Source organism: Ornithorhynchus anatinus, chromosome 9 (genome assembly GCF_004115215.2).
Source record: "Ornithorhynchus anatinus isolate Pmale09 chromosome 9, mOrnAna1.pri.v4, whole genome shotgun sequence".
Lineage (NCBI taxonomy): Eukaryota > Metazoa > Chordata > Mammalia > Monotremata > Ornithorhynchidae > Ornithorhynchus > Ornithorhynchus anatinus.
This window is the reverse complement of record NC_041736.1, coordinates 5,479,564-5,504,134: the sequence shown is the minus strand read 5'-3', so window position 1 is coordinate 5,504,134 and position 24,571 is coordinate 5,479,564. Positions and strand designations below refer to the sequence as shown.

The 24,571-nt window shown below is 52.3% G+C and overlaps 1 protein-coding gene across 8 annotated transcripts in view; it reads right to left on the bottom strand.

Moving 5' to 3' along the window:
- Window positions 1-540: 540 nt before the first annotated feature.
- Window positions 541-24,571, bottom strand: part of LYPD6 (LY6/PLAUR domain containing 6) — a 34,745-nt gene continuing 10,714 nt past the window's right edge. For 7 of the 8 annotated variants that reach the window (XM_029071542.2, XM_039913161.1, XM_039913162.1 and 4 more), the window contains 5 exons: window positions 13,627-13,752; window positions 11,682-11,865; window positions 6,486-6,584; window positions 3,864-3,994; window positions 541-2,465 (listed from right to left, as the gene is read on the bottom strand). In XM_029071542.2, the coding sequence (XP_028927375.1) occupies window positions 2,277-2,465; window positions 3,864-3,994; window positions 6,486-6,584; window positions 11,682-11,799 (537 nt within the window). In that variant the 5' untranslated portion in view covers window positions 11,800-11,865; window positions 13,627-13,752 and the 3' untranslated portion in view covers window positions 541-2,276. The remainder of the gene's footprint in view (window positions 2,466-3,863; window positions 3,995-6,485; window positions 6,585-11,681; window positions 11,866-13,626; window positions 13,753-24,571) is intronic. The other variant, XM_039913165.1, reaches the window with a different exon arrangement.

Below are 24,571 nucleotides of genomic sequence, written 5' to 3'. Positions count from 1 at the left end.
AGGAGATGTTAAAGATCAGGCCAAAGGCCGAGGAGGAGGTGGGCGAGGTGGTCTTTCCCTTCCGGACCAGGACAGGGTTCTGGGATATCGCAACTCTGGAGCGGGAATCATTTGCAGACGGCGGAGCTGTAGATCCTTTATTCATCCATGTACAACATGTACAGTATATACAGGGCAGGACAGGGGCGCCGGGAGAGGGGAAGGGGCCGCAGGCTGAGGGAAGGAGGAAAAATAAATAGGGGCAAAGATGGGGGAGGGTCTCTGGATGCCCACCGGGTTCTCCGGGGAGCCTGGTGGGGGGTGTGCCCGAGGGCAGGGACAACATACACATACACTCGCGCATGCATGCAGACCCCTCCTCTGCGGTACTGAGTCATTCATGCGGTCTGCCAAGGAGGGATTGGCGAGAGGTCCGCTTGTCGACTCCGTGACCTTGGGCGAGTCACTTCCCTTCTCTCTGCCTCAGTTCCCTCGTCGGCAAAATGGGGATTAAGACTGTGAGCTCCATGTGGGAGAGAGACTGTGTCCGACCTGATCAGCTTGTACGTACCCCGGCGCTTAGAACCGTGCTCGACGCCTAATAAGCGCTTAACGAATGCCATTATTATCGTCATTAGGCGCTGAAACATTTTGTCACCCAGCCTCCTCGGCACCGAAGTCCCAGATGCTCACCCAGTTTTCCCAGGGGGAGAAGAGTCCATTGCTTTCTCTGGAAATCGTTTCCCTCGAGGAGCCCCTGTAATCCCAGGGCCGGGGCTAAGCCGGGGACGCTGGTGTGGCCAGGCAGTTTTACACGAGCTCTCACAGGTCCCTTCTAACCCAGGGTCAAGATGTTTCTCATCCCCTCTAGTCCAGTCCCAACACCTGAAGCCCCCAACCCGCACGGGATCAAGGCAGGGAATTTATCCCGGGATTGCTGCGGGCAAAATCGCCCAGAAAGCCTGTCCGGGATCAAACCCTGCCCGATCCGCACCACCTACGGAACTCTTTCGTACGGCAAAGCGTCGCACTGCTGATCATTTAGAACAGAGCCAGGTGAACCGGCCGAAACGACTTCTTCCAAAGAAGCGGTTCAATCTGGGTGCGCCGGTCTGAACGGTGGACCGTCTCGCACAGCGTGAGAGTCTCCTCGCACAGCGTGAGAGTCTCCAGCGGCGGTCTACGGAAATCAATATCGCAGGGACGATTTACAAGCAGGGACGAGTCCCTCTAGACTGTAAGCTCCTTGTGGGCAGGGAACGTGCCTGCCGACTCTGTTGTAATGTACTCTTTTAAGCACTTAATACAGTGCTCTGCACATAATAAGCGCCAGTAAATACCACCGATGATGATAATCAGAGCGAAAGCCAAAAGCGGAGACAAGCCGGACCTTATAACCACTCAGATCCACATACTCGCTCGGACCTAACACCTAGGAGACTCAGATTCCCACCTCACCCTCGCAAAGTGCTCCGGCATCCCCTCCCTGCGGGAAACTCTCACTCGGGCCCAGGAAGCCCCCGGGGATTGACCTTCTCAATGCCGGGGGGCTTCCCTTCCCAATAGACGCAGCTAAGCGCCTTGCTGAGCATTAAGGAAAGCTGAATTCCCCTCTGGTTCTCCTCAGCGGGAATTCTCCCTTCCAATAACCCCACGACCCAGAGAGGAGCATTCCTACCTGCTGGAAATAGGAGTGACTTCTTGCAACTGGGGGGAGAGCGTGGGGGGAATACATCCACATCACCCAAGGCAAATCTATTACAGTCCCCCTTCCCGGCCTCCCTTACCCCGAAACACAAGGGGAGAGAAGAATCTGCACCCAGCTGAGCCTCATCCTTGAGTGAAAAAGTCAGTTTTCCTTTGGAAAAAAACCACCCAGCTCCAGGTTGAAGGCGCAAACCCCAGTGCTCAATCAGGAGTCTCCACAAAGACAAATTGGGGGGGCAGAGGGAGGAGATCTTTAACAAAAACAGAAAGATCCAGCAGGCTTTTGGGACCTCCTCCTAAATAACAGATCCAGTTGCTGAGCGTCTGAGACTCTGTCGCTTCCGTGGGTTGCTCCAGGTAGGGGGCTGGCTTGGAAGGGGCTCTGGCCTCCTGAAGACGGTCAGCCTCCGGACTCCTGGAGACCGTTGGCCTCCGGCCTTCTGGAGACAATCGGGCCGCTTCCCCGGGCTCGCGGCATCTCAAGGCAGGGAGCCCGAGCCGAGTCGACCCCAGAACGTCCACTCCACGGCGAGGCTTTTCCCTCTCACCCCGCCTGCTCGGTCGGTGCCCCGCCAGGCGACGCGGCGTCGCTACGACGAAAGCCCCAGCCACGCGCACAGACACGAGGCGATCAGGGCCAGGCCGTGCCCCTGCCGCCCGGTGCGGCCGATGGGGGACGTGGTGGCGAAGGTGGCGTCCGACGCGTTGCGAGGCAGCGGCAGGTTGCAGATGTTGCCCTGGCAGCAGGCGGTGCAGACCTGCAAGGGAGAGCCCGGGGGCTGAAGGCAGAGCCGGGGGGAGGGGGTTTTAGGAGGGAACAACCCCAGCCTGGGGGCGAGGGGGGCGACTCAATAATAATAATAATTATTATGGTATCGGTTAAGCGCTTACTATGTGCCAGGCACAGTACTAAGATCTGGGGTAGATACAAGCTGATCTGGGCGGACACCGTCCCTGTCTCACGTGGGGCACAATCCCTACGAGGTAACAGAGGCACAGAGACGTGGAATGACTTGCCCAAGGTCACAGAGCAGACAAGCGGCAGAGCCGGGATTAGAACCCGTGACCTTCCGCCTCCCAGGCCCGGGCTCTATCCACTATATCACGCCGCTTCCCGGGAGGCCAGGGAGGCCGGGGTTTTCCACCGCGACGACCCTATTCCCCAGCTAACCCACAGCTGTCCGACGTCAACGCCCCATCCGACCAGAACGATCTAATAATGATAATAATTACAACGATGATGGATCTGATGAGCGCTTCCTATGTGTCAAGCTCTGTTCTCAGCGCTGTGGTAGATACAAGCTGCTCGGGTCGGACCGAGTCCACGTTCCCCATGGGACTCAGTCTTAATCCTAGATTGTAAACTCACTGTCGGCGAGGAATGCGTCTGCTACACTGTGGTATCATTCAACCTCGCTGCTTTTCTAAATCACGCCGGTGGTCATATATATCCATAGTAGAAGACTTGGAGTATACGTATATCCATATCTAATTTTCCAAGTGTTGTATTTCACATCCTAATCAGCAAATAGACAGCTTGTGCTCACACAGTAGAGGTGCCGTCATCTAAACTAACCAGCGCGGAAGTGGCCTAGAGGAGAAAGCACAGGCCTGGGAGTCAGAAGTCAGAAAGACCTGGGTTCTAATCCCAACCTCTGCCACTCGTCTGCTCTGTGACCTTGGGCAAGTCATTTCACTTCTCTCTGCCTCAATTCTCCCGTTCTCCACGCGGGACAGGGTCTGGGTCCAACCTTATTAACTTGTCTGTATCCCAGCACTTAGAACGATATCTGACACACAGTCGTCGTTTAACAAATACCATAGAAGAAACCTTACTTTAACATCCACCTCCCGTTCTAGCACGTAAGCTCCCTGTGGGCAGGGAACACATCTTTCAAATCCATCATAATGTCCTCTCCCAAGTGCTTAGTACGGTGCCCTGCACACAGTAAGCGCTCAATAAATAATCGATCGATTGATTCGCCCGTGGCCAGAAGCCGCCACGGAAGCCAAAGGGTGGCTGCGTCGGGAAGCCGACGGCGCTCTAGGATGCAAGCTCGTTGTGAGCAGGGAACGTTTCCTTTTTTTGTTATACTTTACTCCCCCAAGCACTTAGTAAAGTGCTTGGCACACAGTAAGCGCTCAATAAACACGACGGAATGAATAAATCCTCAGACCTTGTGTCCTTCGACCTCCAAGTCTACACATCCGGTGGATAGGCAGTCCTCCAGGGCCACGCAGCGCTTGGTGACCGAGACGCTGTTTCCGGAGGCCGCCATGGTGTGCTGGGTGTAGCAGTAACGGGCCTCTGCCGAGAAGGAAAAACATCTTCGTCGAGGGTGCAAACGGGGGTCGGAGGGCTGGGGAAAGCTGGTCCTTCAGGGAGCTCTCGGCCAAGGAAACCGAAGGGGAAGGGGCTGGGGTAGAGGGTCCCTCTGCCAGAAGAGAGGTCGTTCTCCCAGCCCGCTGGACTTTATTCAGAATGCAAGCACGGGAAGGGCACCGACTCACCGCCTTCTCCATTTCCTCTGGGCACACACTCCCTCCCTTTCCCCCTCCAGTCTGACCTTAGAAGGGGGAGTGGCGGGCTCCATTGAGGATTCAGAGAAGAGCCCGGCCAGGGATGGGCGAGTTGCTGAGGAAACCGAGGGAAGCCTCGGGATGGCCTCGCTCTGAGGCTCGTGCCTAACAAACACAGCATTCGCATGGATGTCGCCATTTGCTTGGAGGCAGGGGCACGGCCTAAGAGACCCCTCAAGACCCTTGCCTCTTCTAAGGTTGTCTGAATTCTCTAAGTGTCCTCCACGAGCTCAACCAATAGTATTTATAGAGCACTTACCAGGTGCACAGTACTTAGCGCTTGGGAGAACCCCCGAGGAATCAGAAAACAATCAGAGACAGGGCTCTGGCAGTGTTACTTTTGGGAAGAGGCAGAATCTTCCTCCACCTCAGGAAGGAGGAATCGGCCTTTGGAAAAGTTCACTGAAGAAGCTGGGAACTTGCATTCTATCACAGAGGAAGCTCTCTTCCTCTGAACCCAGCAGAGCTGCGGCGGCTCGCCTTCGGGTGTTATTTATTGGCCAATAAAGGCAGGCTGCTGGCAGCTGGTGTGCTTTTAGCAGTCAGGTGTGGGAGAGAGGTTCCCAGGGCAATTACCAGCACCACACGCAGACCCCACTGGCTAATAACTGTGGCATTTGTTAAGAGCTTACTAGGTGCCAGACACTGTACTAAGCACCAGGGTGGGCACAAGCATACGAGGTGGGACACAGTCCCCGTCCCACATGGGGCTCAGAGTCGTAATCCCTATTTTACACAGGAAGTAACTTAGGCAAACTTAGAAAATGAACTGACTTGCCCGGGGTCACACAGCAGACAGGTGGCAGAGCTGGGATTAGAACTCGGGTCTTTCTGACGTCCAGGTCTGTGGCCTTTCCGCTAGATCATAATGCTTCTCTGAGTCGTTAAAATGCAGCGGATGGTTAACGAAGTCTGCAGATCTTTCCCCGGACCCAGCTGTCCCCCTCCCACCCACCCACCAGGTGAACCTCGAGGTCAGCCCTTGAGCTACGTGAGAACTCAGCCTGCCGATAACACACTAAAAGGATTCTGGAGCCTTTGTTCTAAAGATTGGGAATGGGTTTGAGTTTCTTCCCCGTCCTGGGCTCCCTAGCCTGAGGTTCAGACCATTCCCACGGAGGGGCAGGGAGTCTCGCCCCCAGCGGAATCGCGTTGGCACCTAGCCGGGGCTGGGCCGGGGGAGGGACCCGGGGAATGGGCTGGAGGGACACAGGCCCCGAAACGGGATTTTCCAGGAGCCAAACAGACCGCGACATCCCATTAGCAACTCTGCTTCTAGCCGGCCTCCAAGTGGGGAAACGTTTCACCCGTCAGAGTCCACCAGTCCGTCTCTCCCCCCAGCCGGCACGCACGCTGTCTTGGACGCCTCCCGTCGGCCACCTGCCTTCCAGGAATAGTGATGGTATCTACTGAGTGCCCCCTGAGTGTAAGGCACCGCAGTAAGTGCCTGGAAAGTACAATAAGGAGAGGGGACACGGTCCCTGTCCGAGGGGAGCTTCCAAAGAGACGTCGAAGGAATCCCTGGCCTCCTCAGGAAAACAAACATTTGCTGCCTACCAAGTTCAGGCAGTTTGGGCTTGCAATCAGGATTTATCATCGTGTCCCCTTCCTTCCTTCCTTCCTTCCTTCCTTCCTTCCTTCCTTCCTTCCTTCCTTCCTTCCTTCCTTCCTTCCTTCCTTCCTTCCTTCCTTCCTTCCTTCCTTCCTTCCTTCCTTCCTTCCTTCCTTCCTTCCTTCCTTCCTTCCTTCCTTCCTTCCTTCCTTCCTTCCTCTAGCGGGCCCCAGAGGGAGGTGAAAGCTTAGCGTCAAATTGAAATAAATAATAGTGATGGGATTGATTCGGTTTTTGGCCAAGCCACCCGCTGTACTAAGCGCAGGGGCAGACGTGAGCCGGTGATGGTCGATTCGGTTCGGGGTTTAGATCCCTGAAAGGGATTTCAGAACTCTGGGGTCACGACGACCCCCACAAATGAATGCTGGGGATCCCGACGCCCCTCTCCGCCAACCCAGAATGCCAAGGATCTTGCCAACCACCACCAAAGCCAGGAATCCCTTTGACCGCCCCCACACCTCCCACCCTGAATGTCAGGAACCAGGATGACCCCCACCAAAGCCAGGCATGTCGACGACCTCCCCCACCGAACGCCAGTGACCACAAAGACCCCCACTGAAGCTAGGGATCCCGGCGAGCCCCCCAACCGTCAGAGATCAGGGCGTACCTCTGGGGCAGTAGACATCGGGGGCCCACCGGTTGCAGTCGTAGTTGTCGGCTGCCTTCTCGCAGGTGAAACACTTAAATCCACCAGGGTAGGGAGTGGCTGAGCAGAGAGAGAGAAATGAGCGGCAGGAATTGATCGCCTTTTCCAAATTCACGTTTCCACTCCAAGCCCTCCTCAACTTAGGCTCCATCCCGCCAGGCCGCGGCCCGGGAGTCTTCATCTCGCGCTTGGGAGGGAATGCGACGGGCCGGTCTTTAAAATCTGACCTTCTCGCGACCAAGTGCCGGGCAATGTTTTAGCTCCAAGGAAATGAAAATCTCCCAAGGCCGCTGGTTCTTCCCTCCACCTCAGCCGGGCTCCGAGCAACAGGCAAATGACCTCAACCTTTTGAGGTGAGGGAGGGGGTCAGGGGTAGGGATGCCAACTGAGAAATAGCCAAAGGGGATTCTTCACTCAAGATCTAATCTACACAAGATGTGGGGCTCTAAGGGCATGTGGCCTGTGTGGGATTGAGTGAGCTGCCACTCACCTTGAGAAACTGGGAAATTAAAACCTAAAGTTTCCATCTGGCATTGTCTGCCAACAATTTTCTCCAACTAAAATTCCTATCTGGCCTCTACAGCTGACTCCCATATGGTCCCGAGTGATGGATTATGCTAGCTTTTAAGAGACCACCCCACCCAGCTTTTTTATTTTTGTTTACATTTTTTTTAATGGTATTTGTTAACTTGTACATACAAGCTAATCGGGTTATTCATTCAATCGTATTTATCGAGTGCTTAGTGTGTACTAATCACTTAGCACTGTAAAGTGCCGTAGGTTAGACACAATCCCTGACCCACAAAGGGCTCCCAGTCTTAATCCCCATTTGACAGACGGGTAAATGAGGCAGAGAGAAGTGAAGTGACTTGCCCAAGGTCACACAGCAGACAAATGGCAGAGCCAAATTAGAATCCAGGTCTTCTGACTCCCAGGCTTGTGCTCTTTCCCCTAGGCCACACTGGCGGGGCCAAATCTCTTCTGAATGGTTTCTCCCTTCGTATCCTTAACCATTCTGACTATCATAAGAAACGGACTGTTCAAATCCTTTTTCCTGAAACCAAGGCCATAGTGTCGGCATCCTCGGCTCGTATACCTCCTCCCCGCTCACGGACCACGTGAAGTCGATAGGAGACAGTCAGTCAATAAAAATGATTTACTGACTGGAGGAGAGGAGGATAGAGGGCTGTGGGATTCAACCTGCCCAGAATTTGGAGTAGGACTTCCTCCTCATTTTACAGATGAGGAAACTGAGGCACAGAGAGGTTAAGTTACTTGTCCAAGGTCACACCGCAGGCAAGTGGTGGAGCCGGGATCAGAACACGGGTCCTCTGACTCCAACATCGGGTCTCTTTCCCGTAGGCCAAGCGGCGGGACCGAGCATACGTTCCAGCCTGGGCCCGGGAGTGGAAGCATTTGCAGTGAGCCAGAGGATGGGAACACGCGTCCCTTTTTCAAAAATAGCCCAAGATGGCCGACCGCGCTCCACGACCTCCAGAGGGTTTGGCCAAACACCCACGTCAGCCCTCCCCTGAGGCAGTGTGCCAGTTGGGAATGGATCATCGGAAAGATTGCAGTGGAAATAAACGCTCCCTCAGCTCCAGGCCCAGGTGATCGTGCCCAATCCCCAGCTAACCGATACTCGATCTGATAAAGAGGAAGCAAGGGTCTCTTAGAGATGCAGGCCATTTTTTTTGCCCATTGTTCCTTCAAAGCATTGCTCGAGCCAGTCGGCTTTCCAACTGGAGTCGCCACAGCTGCGAGCGGATCTCCCCTGGCTCCAGATCACACGGTTAAGAAGCTTAGCGTTCCTTGTTTCGGGCCCCGAGTCCAGGGTCCCTGAAGAGAGGGCGATTGTCCGGGAGACGGGGAAACTCCATCCGGCCTCCTTACTTCCCGTAACAATATCTGCCCGGCAGCTCCCAGGGTGAGCGACGGTCCGCCCGCAACTGATCCATTCGTGGGGATTAAGGCTTCACCAGCCTCTCCCAGACGCCCGGCTGAGCGGTGGGACAAAGTGGCTCTGAGGCGGAAGCATTTCTAAAATGGCAGCCGGGAAGGCAGGTGCAGTGTTTGAATTTTTTCAGAAACGCCCGTGAGAGAGTCTCTCCAGGAAAGGACCGGGTCCGTTTCCAGCACTGACAGCCCCAGAGCGGATAGCGGCCGGGGTTCTCTGCCTCCGTTGCCTCCTCTGAGGGGCATCTAGAAGCAGTGTGTCCTACTGGATAGAGCATGGGCTTGGAAGACAGAAGGACCTGGGTTCTAATCCCAGCTCTTCCCCTTATCTGCTTGGCTTGACTTGACTTCTCCGTGCCTCGGTTACTCGATATGGGAAATGGGGATTAAAACATTGAGCCCCACGTGGGACAGGAACCGTGTCCAACCTGATTTGCTTGTATCTATCCCAGTGCCTGGCGCGTAATAAGCGCTTAACAAATATCATTAAAAACAAAAAAAGAAGAGTCAGCCCAGGATCTATTCGTGCCGTCGACAATCCCGAAATCCTTCCCCAGCACCAACTCCGCATTTCCAATAAGATCCCAGCAAGCTGAGTTTCAAGCTGCATGGAGTATTTGGATAGCGCACGGGCCCGGGAGTCAGAAGGTCATGGGTTCTACTCTCAGCTCCGCCACTTTTCTGCTGTGTGGACTTGGGCAGGTCACTACAGTGCTTGGCACATAGTAAGTGCTTAACGAATACTATTATCATTATAAACTTCGCTGTGCCTCAGTTACCTCATCCGTAACCTGGGGAATGAGACTGTGAGCTCCACGCGAGACAGGAACCGTGTCCAATCCAATTTGCTCGTATCCACCCCAGTGCTCAGTACGGTGCTTGGTACATAATAAGCGCTAAACAAATATCACGGTTATTATTGTATTTCAAGTCGTCGAACACGATCCAGTGGTTAGTGGGGAGGAGGAAGTCCGCCAATCTGTAGAAGCCAGTGAGACTCTGGCAGCTTCCTCCTTGCTGAGAAAAATCTCCCCGTGAAAGGAGGCAGGTTAGGGAGATGAATCAAAGTGCTCTGAGGCCGGATGGAGCCACGACGGCTATAAATACGAGAAATAAACAAACAGAAAGGTGCCCTGGGGGTGCCAACCAGAGGACTCCGCGCTGAGCCAAATAGAAATGACATCTGGGTAGCTTCCAGAGTCAGCAATCTAAACCCAACAAAGCAATTCTGGCATCCATTAGATGACGGGGCACCTCGTTGAAGAGGCGAGGGGCATTCGGAAAGAACGGAGACCCTGAGATCGGGCCAGCCGGGGCGTGGTCGGAGAAGATCCCGAAATACAGAGGAAATAGAGCTGGGGAAGATCGGGAGGCCAGGAGAACGATCAGGAGAAGCAACGTGGCCTGGTAGATAGAGCACAGGCCTGGAAACTAGAAGGACTCGGGTCCCAAACCCGGCTCCGCCACTTGCCTGCTGGGTGACCTTGGGCAAGGCACTTCACTTCTCTGTTCCTCGGTTACCCCTTCTGTCAAACGGGGATTAGTACTCTGAGCCTTTTGTGGGACATGGACTGTGTCCAACCTGACTGACTCGTGTCTATCTACTCCAGTGCTTAGTTCAGTGCCTGGCACATAATTAAGGGCTTAACAAATACCATTAAAAAAAAAAAAAAAAGAAGGCCAGCAGAGGAGACCGCTCAAAAGGAAATGAGGAAGAAAACTGAGAGACTGAGGGAGGGCTGGGAAGACAGCCAGGGACTGAGACTCGTAGAGGTAAATCTCTTCCACTGGACCCTGGAGACTTGGGAGATGGCAGAAGCAAATCTCTTATACTGGTCTCTGGGAACTTGTGGAGCTGAGAGGAGGACAGAATATCTGCTGGAGAGAAATGATCTTTCATTAGCCGAGCTGCCTCCTGAGGGTCCAGCAATCCCCGCTCAGAGAAATGGTTCCTGTCTCATGAGGTAGGAGAGAAGCAGCGTGGCCCAGTGGATAGAGCACTGGCCTGAGAGTTGGAAGGACCTGGGTTCTCATCCCAGCTTCCCCCACTTGTCTGCTGTGTGACTTCGGGCAAATCACTTTACTTCTCTGGGCCTCGGTTACCTCATCTATCAGATTTCGACTGTGAGCCTCAGGTGGGACATGGACAGTGTCCAATCTCATTAGACTGTACCTACCCACGGGCTTAATAATAATAATAGTATTTGTTAAGCGCTCACTATGTGCCAAGCACTGTTCTGAGCGCTGGGGTTGACGCGGGGGAATCAGGTTGTCCCACGTGGGGCTCACAGTCTTCATCCCCATTTTACAGATGAGGTAACTGAGGGACCGAGAAGTGAAGCGACTTGCCCAAAGTCACGCAGCTGACGAGTGGCCGAGCCGGGATACGAACCTATGACCTCTGACTCCAAAGCCCGTGCTCTTTCCACTGAGCCACGCTGCTTCTCTAATACGGTGCTTGGCATTTAGTAAGCGCTTAACAAACACCATAAATAAAAGAGGGTGCAGAGAAAGCAGGCCGTCGCTATGGAAGAAGGCAAAAACAGCCTGTATAGTTGGTCTTAAAAAAAATAAATAACCTTCCCCAAGCCCCACAAAAAACCCTTAACGACTCTACCTCGTTAGCTTGAAAAATAAACTTGAGACTTCCCTGCCTTAAACCTCCTGCTTTTCCCCCAGATCTTTGGCCTGATCAATCAACAGTGTTTACTGAGGGTCTACCCCACTCCCCCTCGTGATCGTAAGCTCGTTGTGGGCAGGGAATGTGTCCGCTAATACTGTTGTACCATACTCTCCCAAGCACTTAGTAGGGTGGTCTACACATAGTAAGTGCCTGATAAATCCCACTACGCTCTGTGCGGAGCACCTTACTAAGTGCCTCGGGGAGTTCAACACTCTCAATCCCTGTACTCAACGGAATTTCCAGTCTGCTTTGTGCCCGGCACCGTACTTAACACCCGGGCATGTACAATCCAGTTCGTGGACTCGATCCTCGCCTTCAAGAGCTTGCGGTCTAGACCCAGTGAACCCGACCCCTCTAGACTGTAAGCTCAATGTGGGCGGGGACCGTGTCTTTTATTTTGTACTCTCCCAAGCGCTCAGTACAGTGCCCTGCAACGCAGTAAGCGCTCGAGAGATACGATTGACGGACTGACCCCCGAGCCCGCGGCGCCCCGGCCCGGAGGCCGACCGGCGGCTTACTTGAGGGGTGAAGGTAGACGATGTCCTTCACGGTGAACTCCTTGGACTGGGCGGCCTTCGAGCCGTCGGCCAGAGGTCCGAGGAGCAGGACCAGGGCCAGGCTGGGCCAGGGCTCCATCGCAGGCTGACCCCTCCTCGCTCATGCAGGATGCCTGGGTCCAGCAGCAGCAGTGGCCACAGACCCCTGAAACCCAAAGGAGACGGAGACGTGGGTCAGTGACCCCCCGAGGTGGCGAGCTCGGCGGGGGCTGGTCATTTCCTGGGCCGGAAGCAGGCACGGGAAGAAGCGGCAGGGGCTAGTGGATAGGGGCTTAGTGGATAGAGCCCTGGGAGTCAGAAAGGCCTGGGTTCTAACGCCGGCTCCGCCACGTGTCTGCTATGGTGACCTCAGGTGAGTCACTTGAAGTCTCTTGGCCTCAGTTACCTCATCTGTAAAACGAGGCTAAGCCCACTGTGGGAAAGGGACTCTGCCCAAACTAATTAGCTTGAATCTACCCCAGCGCATGAGTACAGGGCTTGGCGGACAGTTAGCGCTTAACGAGTACCATTATCATTATTATTATTCTCTGGGCCTCGATTACCTCATCTGTCAAATGGGGATTAAGACTGCAAAGTCTCACTGAGACAGGGACGGTGTCCAACCTAATTAACTTGCATCCACCCCAGCTCTTAGTACAGTGCCTGGCACATAGGAGGTGCTTCACAGATACTATCATTACTAGGGGCCAAAGTCAAGGAACGGCAGCCTTTCCTCTCTTCTCCACTTCCATAATCCCCTAGGCAATCTTAGGGCACCCGCTCAATTCCGGCGCAGAATCTCTCCCTGTCAGTCTCTGAGCCACTCGGTGGAAAAGCCCAGCAGAGACCCGTCGACAGAGATCGCGTCTGAACAGAAACCGGTTGTTTCCCTCAGGAAGCCGGGCCCGAGGCAGCCCAAGAGAGAGGGGATTATGAAGTCGGTAATGAAGGCAGAGGAAAAGGGTCCTGCCTGACTTCAACTGGTGGCCTGAGCCCCAGATCAAAGTCATCTGCGGAGTAAACACAAACTGGTAGGGAGGAGAGGGCAGAGGGTACTAAAAACGATAATAGCTGTGCTACTTGCTAAGCGCTCACTGTGCGTCAAGCATTCATTCATTCAAACATATTTATTGAGCACTTACTGTGTGCAAAGCATTGTACTACGCCCTCGGGAGAGTAAAATAGAACAATAAACAGACATACTCCCTGCCCAATACAGAAGGGCACTGTATTAAGGTAATAATAATAATAATAATAACGTAGGTATTTGTTAAGCGCTTACTATGTGCCGAGCACTCTTCTAAGCGCTGGGGTTGACACAGGGGAATCGGGTTGTCCCACGTGGGGCGCACGGTCTTAATCCCCATTTTACAGATGAGGTAACTGAGGCACCGAGAAGTTAAGTGACTTGCCCAAAGTCACACAGCTGACAAGTGGCCGCGCAGACGCTATTGCACATGGGCCTCACAGTGTAGGAGGGAGGGCAGATGTTGAATTCCCATTTTACGGATGAAGAAGCTGAGGCACAGAGAATTTAAATGGCCTGCCTGAGGTCACCAGCAGGCAAATGCCAGAACCAGGAGGGATCGTGATTACGTTGTTTTGTTTTTGTCCGTCTGACTCCCCCGATTAGCCTGTAAGCCCGTCATTGGGCAGGGATTGTCTCTATTTGTTGCCGAATTGTATATTCCAAGTGCTTAGTACAGTGCTCTGCACATAGTAAGTGCTCAGTAAATACTGTTGAATGAATGAAATGAATTAGAACCTAGGTCCCCTGACTCCCAGGCCCGAGTTCTTTCTACTCTCGTGGTGAGGAACTTTGCAGGATCAGAAAGCACAATGGGCCCTCAAATCCCTCTTACCCAAGGAAAGAAATCAAATCAAGTCAGCCAGTGTTTCAATCCCCTTATCCGATATTTCTACTCACCCCAGGGAGAGGGGGTCTGGCAGTGGTGGGCTTTACAGCTTAATGGGATTTTTTCAAAATATTCTGGGCTCAGGCAAATCCAATCTCCACTCGGGTCCAGATCGGTACACGTCCCTCCAGAGCCACCTGGATTTGAAAAGAAACGCAAGCCCCCAACTTCAGCTCACTTCACTAGAGCCAGAATTGCAATATGGGAGCTACTGCCCACCCGAGTTCTTTCTAATCGGTTTCCCTGCAGAAGGGGATTCCATTCTTCCCGAAGCAAATCCGATAGCTGCCAAGTGTTTTCACGTCTCTCTGAAGCAGAACAGCTTCAAAACTTGACAGAGTGCTTTCCCCGGTCCCAAGGGACTAATGTGCTTTACCGTGATATCGATTTGATAAAAAGACTGTCGGAGCAAACATCGGCACTCAGAGGCCTCCACGATGCCAAAAATAAAGCGGGTCGGGTGAAGACTACAAAGGTTTTCGGGTCAATTCTCCCTCTCCATAGGGAAACCCGCTGTTTGGGGTTTTTATATCTAATGGTATTTGCTAAGTGCTCACTACGAGCCGGGCACTTTTACAAGCCCTGGGGTAGATACGAGCTAATCAGGTTGGACACGGTCCGCGTCCCACAGTCCTAATTTCCATTTTCCAGATAAGTGAACTGAGGCACAGAGAAATGACTTGCCCAAGGTCACACAACACAGTCACAGGTACTTTTATCATCTCCAGGAAGCTTTTCGTGATTCATCTCTCGTCACCCCTCTTCCCTCATCCTATTTTCACCTCTCCCCTTCCCCCTTCAATACTTCATATCACCTATGCACCTGGGCGCTCACCCTCTAACTGTCCCACGTGGGAGAGAGGCTGTATCTGACTTTATCATCCTGTACCTTTCCCAGTGCTTAGAATTCATTCAGTCGTACTTAACGAGCGCTTACCGTGTGCAAAGCACTGTACTACGCACTTGGGAGAATACAACACAACGATAAACGGACACCTTCCCTGCCCACAACGAGCTTACAGTCTAGAAGAGTGTTCAACACATCGTATGGGCTTAACAAATACCGCAGTTACCAAAAAAAGTGTTTGTTGAAAGTCCACCAGGTCCAAAGCATTGTACTAAGTGCTTGGGAAATACACAACAACCAGGCAACACGTCCTCTCAGATGTGAACTAGTTATCCTCCACTAAATGATTTTATTTTACTATCCATAATCTTTTGTTTTCGTTGCTAACCCATGGTCAGCATGAGAGGTGTAAGTTCATTCGGTAGGACCTTCTAAATATCTCATGTAGGCCTCTCCCTGATACAGTCGATTCTCTCTGGGATCAGGGAATTAGTCGCTTCTTGGTATATGCACTGAACCCAGCGGTTGCTTAATAAATCCTCCTGCTGCTATTTCTGCTGGTACCACGGCTTCTGGTATCACTGAGGCTAAGCCCATCCTCTCTGCCTGGCTCCGTTCCCGACAGAACAGGGTTTTTCAGGGGTCGGTACGTCGTCTCCGAACCCAGAGGCCTTAAGACGAATGCAAAATCTGGACTAATTTCCTTCCTCCAAAGGTGGGTGCTAAAAATGCCATCTTGAAGACCTCTGAGGCCAGAATGCACAGTTTGAAGTCTTAAGTCAGCTCTTGTGTTTTTTTTTTAATTAAACATCTGCAGTTACAATGGTTAATTACATGCTCCAGGGAGATTTTCTGACCCGTTGCCAAAATGTATTTACTTGATTTCCGTGCCATACTGCTGCCCTGACCCATGGGACCGTTAATGGTGCATTATACCCAAGGAAAACGATTTCACTGCCAAAACGTCCTAGCGGAAAATCATGCCGGTCTCCCTCCCAGCAGATACTTTCAGATAGCACGTATCTTTTCCCTGCAAGATAATGTCCCTCTCTCTCTCTCCCTTACCCTCACGCCAAAAGGAATTCAGCCTTGACTGGCAGAATACACAGTTCTTTTCGAGTTGTTTTCTGTTGAACTCATTCAGGGAGGAGAAGGAATTTAAATAATGTGGTTTTCTGGGAGCTCCTTGTTTTCTGAGTTTTAGTGGTTTTATTCATATTAATGTCTGTCTCCCCCTCTAGACTGTCAGCTCGTTATGGGCAGGGAGCGTATCTGCTGATTCTGTCATATTTTACTCTCCCGAGCGCTTACTACAGTGCTCTGCACGTAGTAAGTGCTCAATAAATACCATTGATTGATTGATTGATTGCCCTGGCTGGCTTCATTTAGCTCAGGAAAACATAAACAATCCCAAATACTCCCACTGGATTGCCCCCGGTGAAGCTTTTTAACTCTCAAGGCAAGATATTGGTCTAGTATTTCCTCCCTGCAGCGTCTCACATCACGGTGGCCAAGAATTCCGGACGATAGTAATAACACTAATAATAACTGTGGTATTTGTCAGGTGCTTACTACGTGCCAGACACCGTTCTAAGCACTGGGGTAGATACAAGCTATGTGGGTTGGACACAGTGGCTCTCACAGTCTTGATCTCATTTCACAGATGAGGGTATTCAGGCCCAGAGAAGTGAAGTGACTTGCCCGAAGTCACACCGAAGACAAGTGGCGGAGCTGGGATTAGAACCCAGGTCTTTTGGACGCCCAGACCCCTGCTCTAGCCACTAGGCCACACTGCTTTCCAAGCAACAGATGTGCATTTTAAAGCTAAGGGTGTCATCAGGACTTCCCTGGAAAAGTTCTTTGCAGGAAGTCCACAGAACCACCCCCTACGCAGAACTGTTGCTTCTCCTTTCCGCTCCCTGGGGCAGGGGGTGGAGGTTTTAAAGATGAAAATCCCAGACATAAAGGCATCCAGTGCCATGTCCGTGCCGGACAGGAGATAGTCCAGCTAAAAGTCAACGGCATTTATTTATTTTTTAGGGCATTTGTTATGCGCATACTATGTGCCAGGCACCGTACTATACGCCGGGGTAGATTTGAGGTAATCAGATGAGACACAGTCCACGTCCCACGGGGGGCGGCTCACGGTCTTAATCCCCATTTTATAGATGAAGGAACTGAGGCCCAGAGAAGTGAAGCGACCACCCAGAGGTCACCCGGCAGACAAGTGGCGGAGCCGGGATTAGAACCCAGGTCCTTCTGAGTCCCAGGCCCATTCTCTGTCCATTAGGCCACGCTGCTTCTCATTTATTTGTTTGTTAATATATTTTTTTATTGAGAGTTTACTGAGTGCGGAGCATTGTACTAAGCGCTTAGGAGAATACAATACAATAAAACCTTACAAGACTAGAGACTTACAAACTAGAAACATTCCATCTGATAAAAACCAGACAGTCAGCCTTACTAGCTACGTGGCAGGCCCTAGGAATGGAGTCAACCATCAGCTCTGTGCCTCAGAGCCCACACAACCACTATGTCGTCGTCTATTTATTGAGCATCTCCTGAGTGCTAGGCCCTGGGCTAGACGCTTGGGAGAGTACAGCCGCAAGAAGGATAGGTTCCCCTTAAGCAAGACTTGAGCAAACAGGTTTAATAGAGCCATCTGCCCTTCACTTGCTTCACCCCTCCCTGTCCTCTTGGGCACTCATGGAGAAGCAACGTGGCTCAGTGGGTGGAACACAAGCCTGCGAGTCAGAAAGTCATGGGTTCTAATCCCGGCTCTGCCACCTGTCCGCCGTGTGACGTTGGAAAAGTCACTTCATTTCTCTGGGCCTCAGTTACCTCATCTGGAAAATGGGGATTAAGACTGCGAGCCCGATGGGGGACGTGGACCGGGTCCAGCCCAATTACCTTGTGTCAATTACCCCAGTGTCTGACACATAATAATAGAAATAATAATGATTATGGTATTGGTTAAGCGTTTACTATGTGCCAGGCACTGTTCTAAGCACTGGAAAAGAGAAATGGGTTGGACCCAGTTCCTGTCCCACTTAGGACTCCCAGTCTTAATCCCCATTTTACAGATGAAGAAAGCGAGGCCCAGAGAAGTGAAGCGACCCGCCCAAGAGCACACAGCGGACAAGTGGCGGAACTGGGATTCGAACCCATGACCTTCTGACTCTCGAGCCCGTGCTCTATCCGCTAGGGCCTAAGTGCTTAACAGATACCATTACTATTATTAATATTATTATTCCTATAATAATCACATGGCCGTAAAGGACAGAGCATCATCTACGTGAACCCTAAAGGTGAGGGCGGAAGGGGGAAGAGGACGGGAAGAAAACCGGTTTTCTCGACTCACTCGAAAACATTTGCAGATTCAGGATTCCAGAACAATCCCAGCTTTCCGGATCAACTCCAGCAACTGGCGGAGGCCCAGAGTGGACAAGGTATTTTAACCACGTAGGACCTTGATAAATTTGGTCCATTCCGCCCGCTTGTCTAATGGAAAAATCGTCCCCGTGGGCACATATTTTCTTTACTCGTGCATTAATCCGAGGCTCCTTCAACTGTGCAAGCTTTCATCTTGAAACTGCACTTGGGTGCTCTCTCTTCCCCCTCCTCCCCCCCCCCCGCCACCAACCCCCAACCTGACCCCCAAAGTCTCTTTGACGTTTCCGAAGCGAAGGATGTCGAGTTTAATTCTCTGCTACTTTGAGAAAAGGATTAAGAGTCGGTCTGTGTTACAGACCAATCACCCCACGGATCTCAAACCTCCCCGCGAAAGGAAAAAAAAAGAAAGAATTCAGAAGTTGGACGGAGATCATCGAGGAGGAAGAATCCAAGGCCGTGAGGAGATCTCGGATAGGACTGGGATAAAGTACTAAACCCTCGCTAATCCAGTGTCTCCTCTCAGATCTCAGTGGCTTGTGGGCAAGGAATGTGCCTGCTAATTGACGCACTGTACTTTCCCAAGCGTTTAGTACAGCACTCTGCAGACAGTAAGCGCTCAATAAGTACGATTGAATGAATGAACGAATGAATACAAGCTAATCAGTCCGGACACAGTCCCTGTCCCACATAGGACTCACAGTCCTAATCCCCATTTTACTCCTAACTGAGGCCCAGAGAAGCAAAGTGACTTGGCCAAGGTCACACGGCAGACAAGTGGCGGAGCCAGAATCAGAAGCCGGGTCCTCCCGCCTCCCAGGCCCGCGCTCTAGCCGCCGGGCCGCACGGTTTCTCGCCGTCACGGGTTCGATCTGATTTCTTGTCCCCTTCCGCTCCTCGCTTTGGGCGCTTTTTGCCCGCCTACGTCCGTCCGTCTGTCTCTCCCATCAGATCGTCAGATCGTTGAGAGCAGGGCCCAAGCACTCCGCTGTCGCTGTCCTCTCCTGAGCGTTTAGTCCAGCGCTCTGTGCTTGGTGAACACCCCCAGAGGACCGAAGAGCTCCTCCAGAGCCAGAAATCCAGAACGGCCGATGCTGGTGCTTCTCCATCCGAACTCACAGTTTGGCCCACACGTTCTCCTGTCCAGTAGGGGGCAGTCCCCACCCTGTCCAGCAACGAGGATGATAATAATACTAAGAAATAATAATGGTACTTGTTAAGTGCTTACTATGAGCTACGCACCGTTCTAAGCGCTGAGATGGATAAAAGTCAATAGGTTGGATGCAGTCCCTGTCCCACATGGGGCTTCCACTCTTAATCCTCGTTTTACAGGTGGGGGAAACCGAGGCATAGAGCGGTGAAGTGACCTGCCCAAGGTCACCCAGCAGACATGAGGTGGAGCTGGGATTAGAACCCAGGTCCTTCGGACTCCCAGGCATGTGCTCTACCCACTAAGCCACCCTGCCTCTCAAGCAATCAATAGAATTCACTGAGGGCTCATTGTGTGCGGAGCACTGTGCTAAGCACTTGGGAGAGTACAAAACAACAGAATCAGCAGAGACGCTCCCTGCCCATAAGAGGTGTGCGGCCCCCTCCCCGTCCAGCGGGGGACAGCCCGCTTCACCTTTCTGGTCACCCTCATAGCCACTGGCCTGGGACTACTTGCCACCGTAAATAATAATAATGTTGGTATCTGTCAAGCACTTACTACGTGCCGAGCACTGTTCTAAGCGCCGGGATGGATACAGGATAATCAGGTTGCCCCACGCGAGGCTCACAGTCTCAATCCCCATTTTACAGATGAGGTAACCGAGGCACCAAGAAGTTAAGCGACTTGCCCAAAGTCACACAGCTGATGGGTGGAAGAGCCGGGATTAGAACCCATGACCTCTGACTCCGAAACCCGGGCTCTTTCCACTGAGCCACGCTGCACGCACGCTGGCTGGGGGGTGGGCAGTCGCTGTGGCCACCCCAACCTTATGCTATGAAGAAGCAGCGTGGCTCAGTGGAAAGAGCACGGGCTTTGGAGTCAGAGCTCATGAGTTCGAATCCCAGCTCTGCCACTTGTCGGCTGTGTGACTGTGGGCGGGTCACTTCACTTCTCTGGGCCTCAGTTCTCTCATCTGTAAAATGGGGATGAAGACCGTGAGCCCCACGTGGGACAACCTGATTCCCCTGTGTCTACCCCAGCGCTTAGAACAGTGCTCGGCACATAGTAAGCGCTTAACAGATACCAACATTATTATTATTATGCTCCGGGACCATTTGTGGATGACGAGAACGGTCTAACTTCAAATCTTACTCACGGTCCATTTTAAACCAAGCGCTAAGCCCCGGGGGGTACAGCAGGCAGCTTTCTCTGCCATGCTCGTGGCTCAGTGGAAAGAGCCCGGGCTTGGGAGTCAGAGGTCATGGGTTCGAATCCCGGCTCGGCCACTCATCAGCTGGGTGACCGTGGGCGAGTCACTTCGCTTCTCTGTGCCTCAGTTCCCTCATCTGGAAAATGGGGATGAAGACTGTGAAACTCACGTGGGACAACCCGATTACCCTGTACCTACCCCAGCGCTTAGAACGGTGCTCTGCACATAGTAAGCGCTTAACAAATACCAACATTATTATTTAGGCCAGCCTGAATTTCCCTCCAAGCCAGAACACATTCACTGAGAAAACCCCCGAGGAAAAAATCTACGCCGTTGCCGAAAAACTACGGCCTCCCAGCTGCAAAACGGAGCAAAGGCCGCATCTAATAATAATAAGCGGGGCATCCGTTAAGCGCTTATTGCGCGCCATCCACTGGACTAAGCGCTGGAGTGAATACAAGCAAATCAGGTAGGACACAGTCTCTGTCCCACAGGGGGTTCCCAGTGTCATCCCCATTTGTGATAGGTAAAAGTTGACAATTTCAGTAATAATAATTGAGAGACGGGGTCACTGAGGCCCGGAGAAGGGAAACGCGTTGCCCGAGGTCACGTAGCAGACCAGTGGCGGGAATCGGGATTGGAACCCATGACCTCCCGGGCGGGCCCCTACTCTATCCACCGCACCACGCTGCTTCGCTCCGGGGCTTATTTAAAGAACTTCACTGCCAGGCGAGTTGCCGTAATTATGCAGCAGCTGGCTTAATGTTGACAAAATAACTTTTAAGAGCTTGCAGAAGCCTTAAAGGCTAATCAATTAAAAGCCTATGAATAGCGATGTGCATTTTGCCCTTAACGGAGTGATCTGCAGTCAGCGTTTAGACCGAGAGGGTGAAGTCATCGTGAACTGATCGGTTCTAGCTCCCACTGTTAAACTCACCGGGTGAATAAGATTTGAACCGCGGCCAGGTGATGCCCTCCGAGACGAAAGGAAAAGACTCTTTCGAGGCTCCAGAAAAAACATTTCTACACGGGCAAAGGGAAGTGTAGAATTCTGAAACGGCTGCTGCTGGAACCAGGCTGTCGGCTTCCTGAACTGGGGCAGGTGGGGATACGGCGGGGAAATCTTTTTCTGGGCGTTCCCCGATTACTCCGGGGCCTTGCCAAATGTTGTGTCGTCCACTGTCACCCTACAGTGGCTTCAGCCACTCCATTGGCATCGTATTCCCTTATAAGCGGCATTTCTTGAGCCCTCACTACGTACCAGGCACTGTCCTAAGCGCCGGGGTAGATACAAGCTAATCATCGCGGAGCTCACAACATAAAAGTCCCCATTTTACAAGTCGAGGTAACTGAATCACCGAGAGGTGAAGTGACCTGCCTAAGGTCACACAGAGGACAAGTGGCAGAGCCGGGATCAGAACCCAGGTCCTTCTGACTCCCAGGCCCGGTCTCCATCCACCGGGCCATGCTGCTTCTCATCTGTGGCTGCCTAAAAGGAACTTAGAGATTACATTATCGATGAATATTATTTATTCATCATCATCATCGGTATTTATCGAGTACTTCCTCCGCACAGAGCACTGTACTAAGCAGGTGGGAGAGTACAACAGAGTCGGTTCCTTCCCAGCCTGCAAAGAGCTTACTTTTTCACACAAATTGCAAGTCACACTCATCCATCAGCCCTTTAGACCCCCTGCACATATTTATTTACTGATTAGACTGTGAGCCCATCGTTGGGTAGGGATTGTCTCTATCTGTTGCCGAATTGTACATTCCAAGCGCTTAGTACAGTGCTCTGCCCATAGGAAGCCCTCAATAAATACTTCTGAATGAACGACGCCCTCCCTCGGCACTTTCATCTATCCAAAGAGTCCATTTTTATTTAATCGGTACTTACGAAGCACTTGCGGTACTTACGGTAAGTACGTATGGTATTTTCGGTGCCAAGCACCATAATCAGCTGGGCGGTCAACGCACTTATTCCGATTACCCCATTTGCAAATCCTCTCTCGTCCGTCTCCCCCTGAAGAATCGAAGTTCCTCGCGGGCAAGGAATGTCTCGTGCTTCTGTTGTAACACCTTCCCAAGTTCAGAGCGTGGCACCCAGGAGCCATTTAATAAACGATTCCACTATCAATCCGTCAAATTTAAGGAGCGTGGCTCAGTGGACAGAGCAGGGGCTTGGGGGTCAGAGGTCATGGGTTCTAATCCCGGCTCCGCCACTTGTCAGCTGTGTGACTTCGGGCAGGTCACTTCACTTCTCTGGGCCTCAGTTACCTCAACGGAAAATGGGGATGAAGACTGCGAGCCCCATGAGGGACAACCTGGTCATCTTGTCTCCCCCCACAGTAAGCGCTTAACGAATACCAACATTATTATTTATTGAGCGCTTACTATGTGCAGAGCACTGTTCTAAGCGCTGGGGGAGATACAGGGTTATCAGGTTGTCCCATGTGAGGCTCACGGTCTTCATCCATCCCCATTTTACAGATGAGGGAACTGAGGCACCGAGAAGTAAAGTGACTTGCCCACAGTCCCACAGCTGACGAGTGGCAGAGCTGAGATTCGAACCCATGACCTCTGACTCCCAAGCCCGAGCTCTTTTCACTGAGCCGCGCCGCTTCTCTAGGTAGTCAGGTTGTCCCACGTGGGGCTCACAGTCTTAATCCCCATCTTCCAGATGAGGTAACTGAGGCACAGAGAAGATAAGTGACTTGCCCCAACTCACACAGCAGAGCCGGGATTAGAACCCACGACCTCTGACTCCCATGGCCCGGCTCTTTCCACTAAGCCACGCCGCTCCTCCCGCGGAGAGACGGGATTACTTTTACGGAGAGTTCAGAGGTACTTGAGATTCAGCCGGTAATCTCAGCTGGAGTACGAACAATTCTCCCATCGCAAATAAGAGGCTTTTCTCCAAGATGGCCAAGATGTTGCCACTGATATCTGCAGGGCCCTAAAAGCTAGGGAGCGAGATGGAAACTTAATGCTTTCTTTCATTAGCGAGAATTACAGCGAGTCAGATAAATCCTCAGAGCAGGTCATCAGCGGGTAACGATCGTCGTCTAGATCCCGGCAAAATGAGAACTGTTTTTCCCTCCGCGAAGACGACTTGCCCGCTCGCGGGAGACTGGTAAAAACCGATCGGAGCTGGGGAGCGTTGACCGCGAGTGGGGCGGCTGATTTCTCGGGGGGAAGGAAAGATGGGGATGCAGGGTTCTCCATGCACTGCTTCTCCCATTAATTTAATGCTGGCATTGGTTAGGCGCTTACTGTGTGCAGAGCACTGTTCTAAGCGCTGCGGTAGACACAGGGTAATGAGGTTGTCCCAGGCGACGCTCACAGTCTTCATCCCCATTTCACAGCTGAGGTAACTGAGGCCCGGAGAAGTGAAGTGACTCGCCCACAGTCACACAGCTGACGAGCGGCGGAGCCGGGATTCGAACCCATGATCTCTGACTCCCAAGCCCGGGCTCTTTCCACTGAGCCGCGCTGCTTCCCGTTAGAGTATGAGTTCCTTTTGGGGAAGGGCTTGTGTTTCTGTGAGATCTTACTAAGAGCCTAGTAGAGTGTAACTGCACTCAGAAGTTGCTCAACCAACACCGGTGAAATAGCACAGGACTGGGTGAGCCAGGTTTTAGTCCTGACGTTGCCACTTGCCTGCTGTGTGACCTCAGGCAAGTCACTTACCTTCTCTGAGCCTCGTTTCCCTCCACCGTAAAATGGATTAAAAGTACCAGTTAACACTCATTTTGGTACTTAAGAACTTACTACGTGTCAAGGAGTGTTCTAAGCGCCGCCGGGGTAGATACCAATTAGGTTGGACACAGTCCCTGTCCCACACAGGGCCCACAGTCTTAATCCCCATTTTACAGATGAGGGAACTGCAGCACAGAGAAGCTAAGTGGCTTCCTCAAAGTCACACAGCAGAGAGGTGGCGGAGCCGGGATTAGAACCCATGACCTTCTGACTCCCGGGCCCGGTCTTTATCCACTAAGCCCTGCTGCTTCTCCCTCACAGACTGAGAGCCTCACGCAATAATAATAATGGGGCATTTGTTAAGCGCTCACTCTGTGCAAATCACTGTTCTAAGCCCTGGGGGGATACCAGGGGATCAGGTTGTCCCGCTTGGGGCTCACAGTTTTAACCCCCATTTTACAGATGAGGTCACTGAGGCACAGAGAAGTGAAGTGGCTCGCCCAAAGTCACACAGCGGGCAAGCGGCGGAGCCCGGATTAGAACCCGTGACCTCTGACTCCCTAGCCCGGGCTCTTTCCGCTGAGCCACGCTGCTGTGTCTGACTGATGATCCTGTATCTATCCTAGCTCTTAGCACAGTGCCTGGCACACAGTAAGCGCT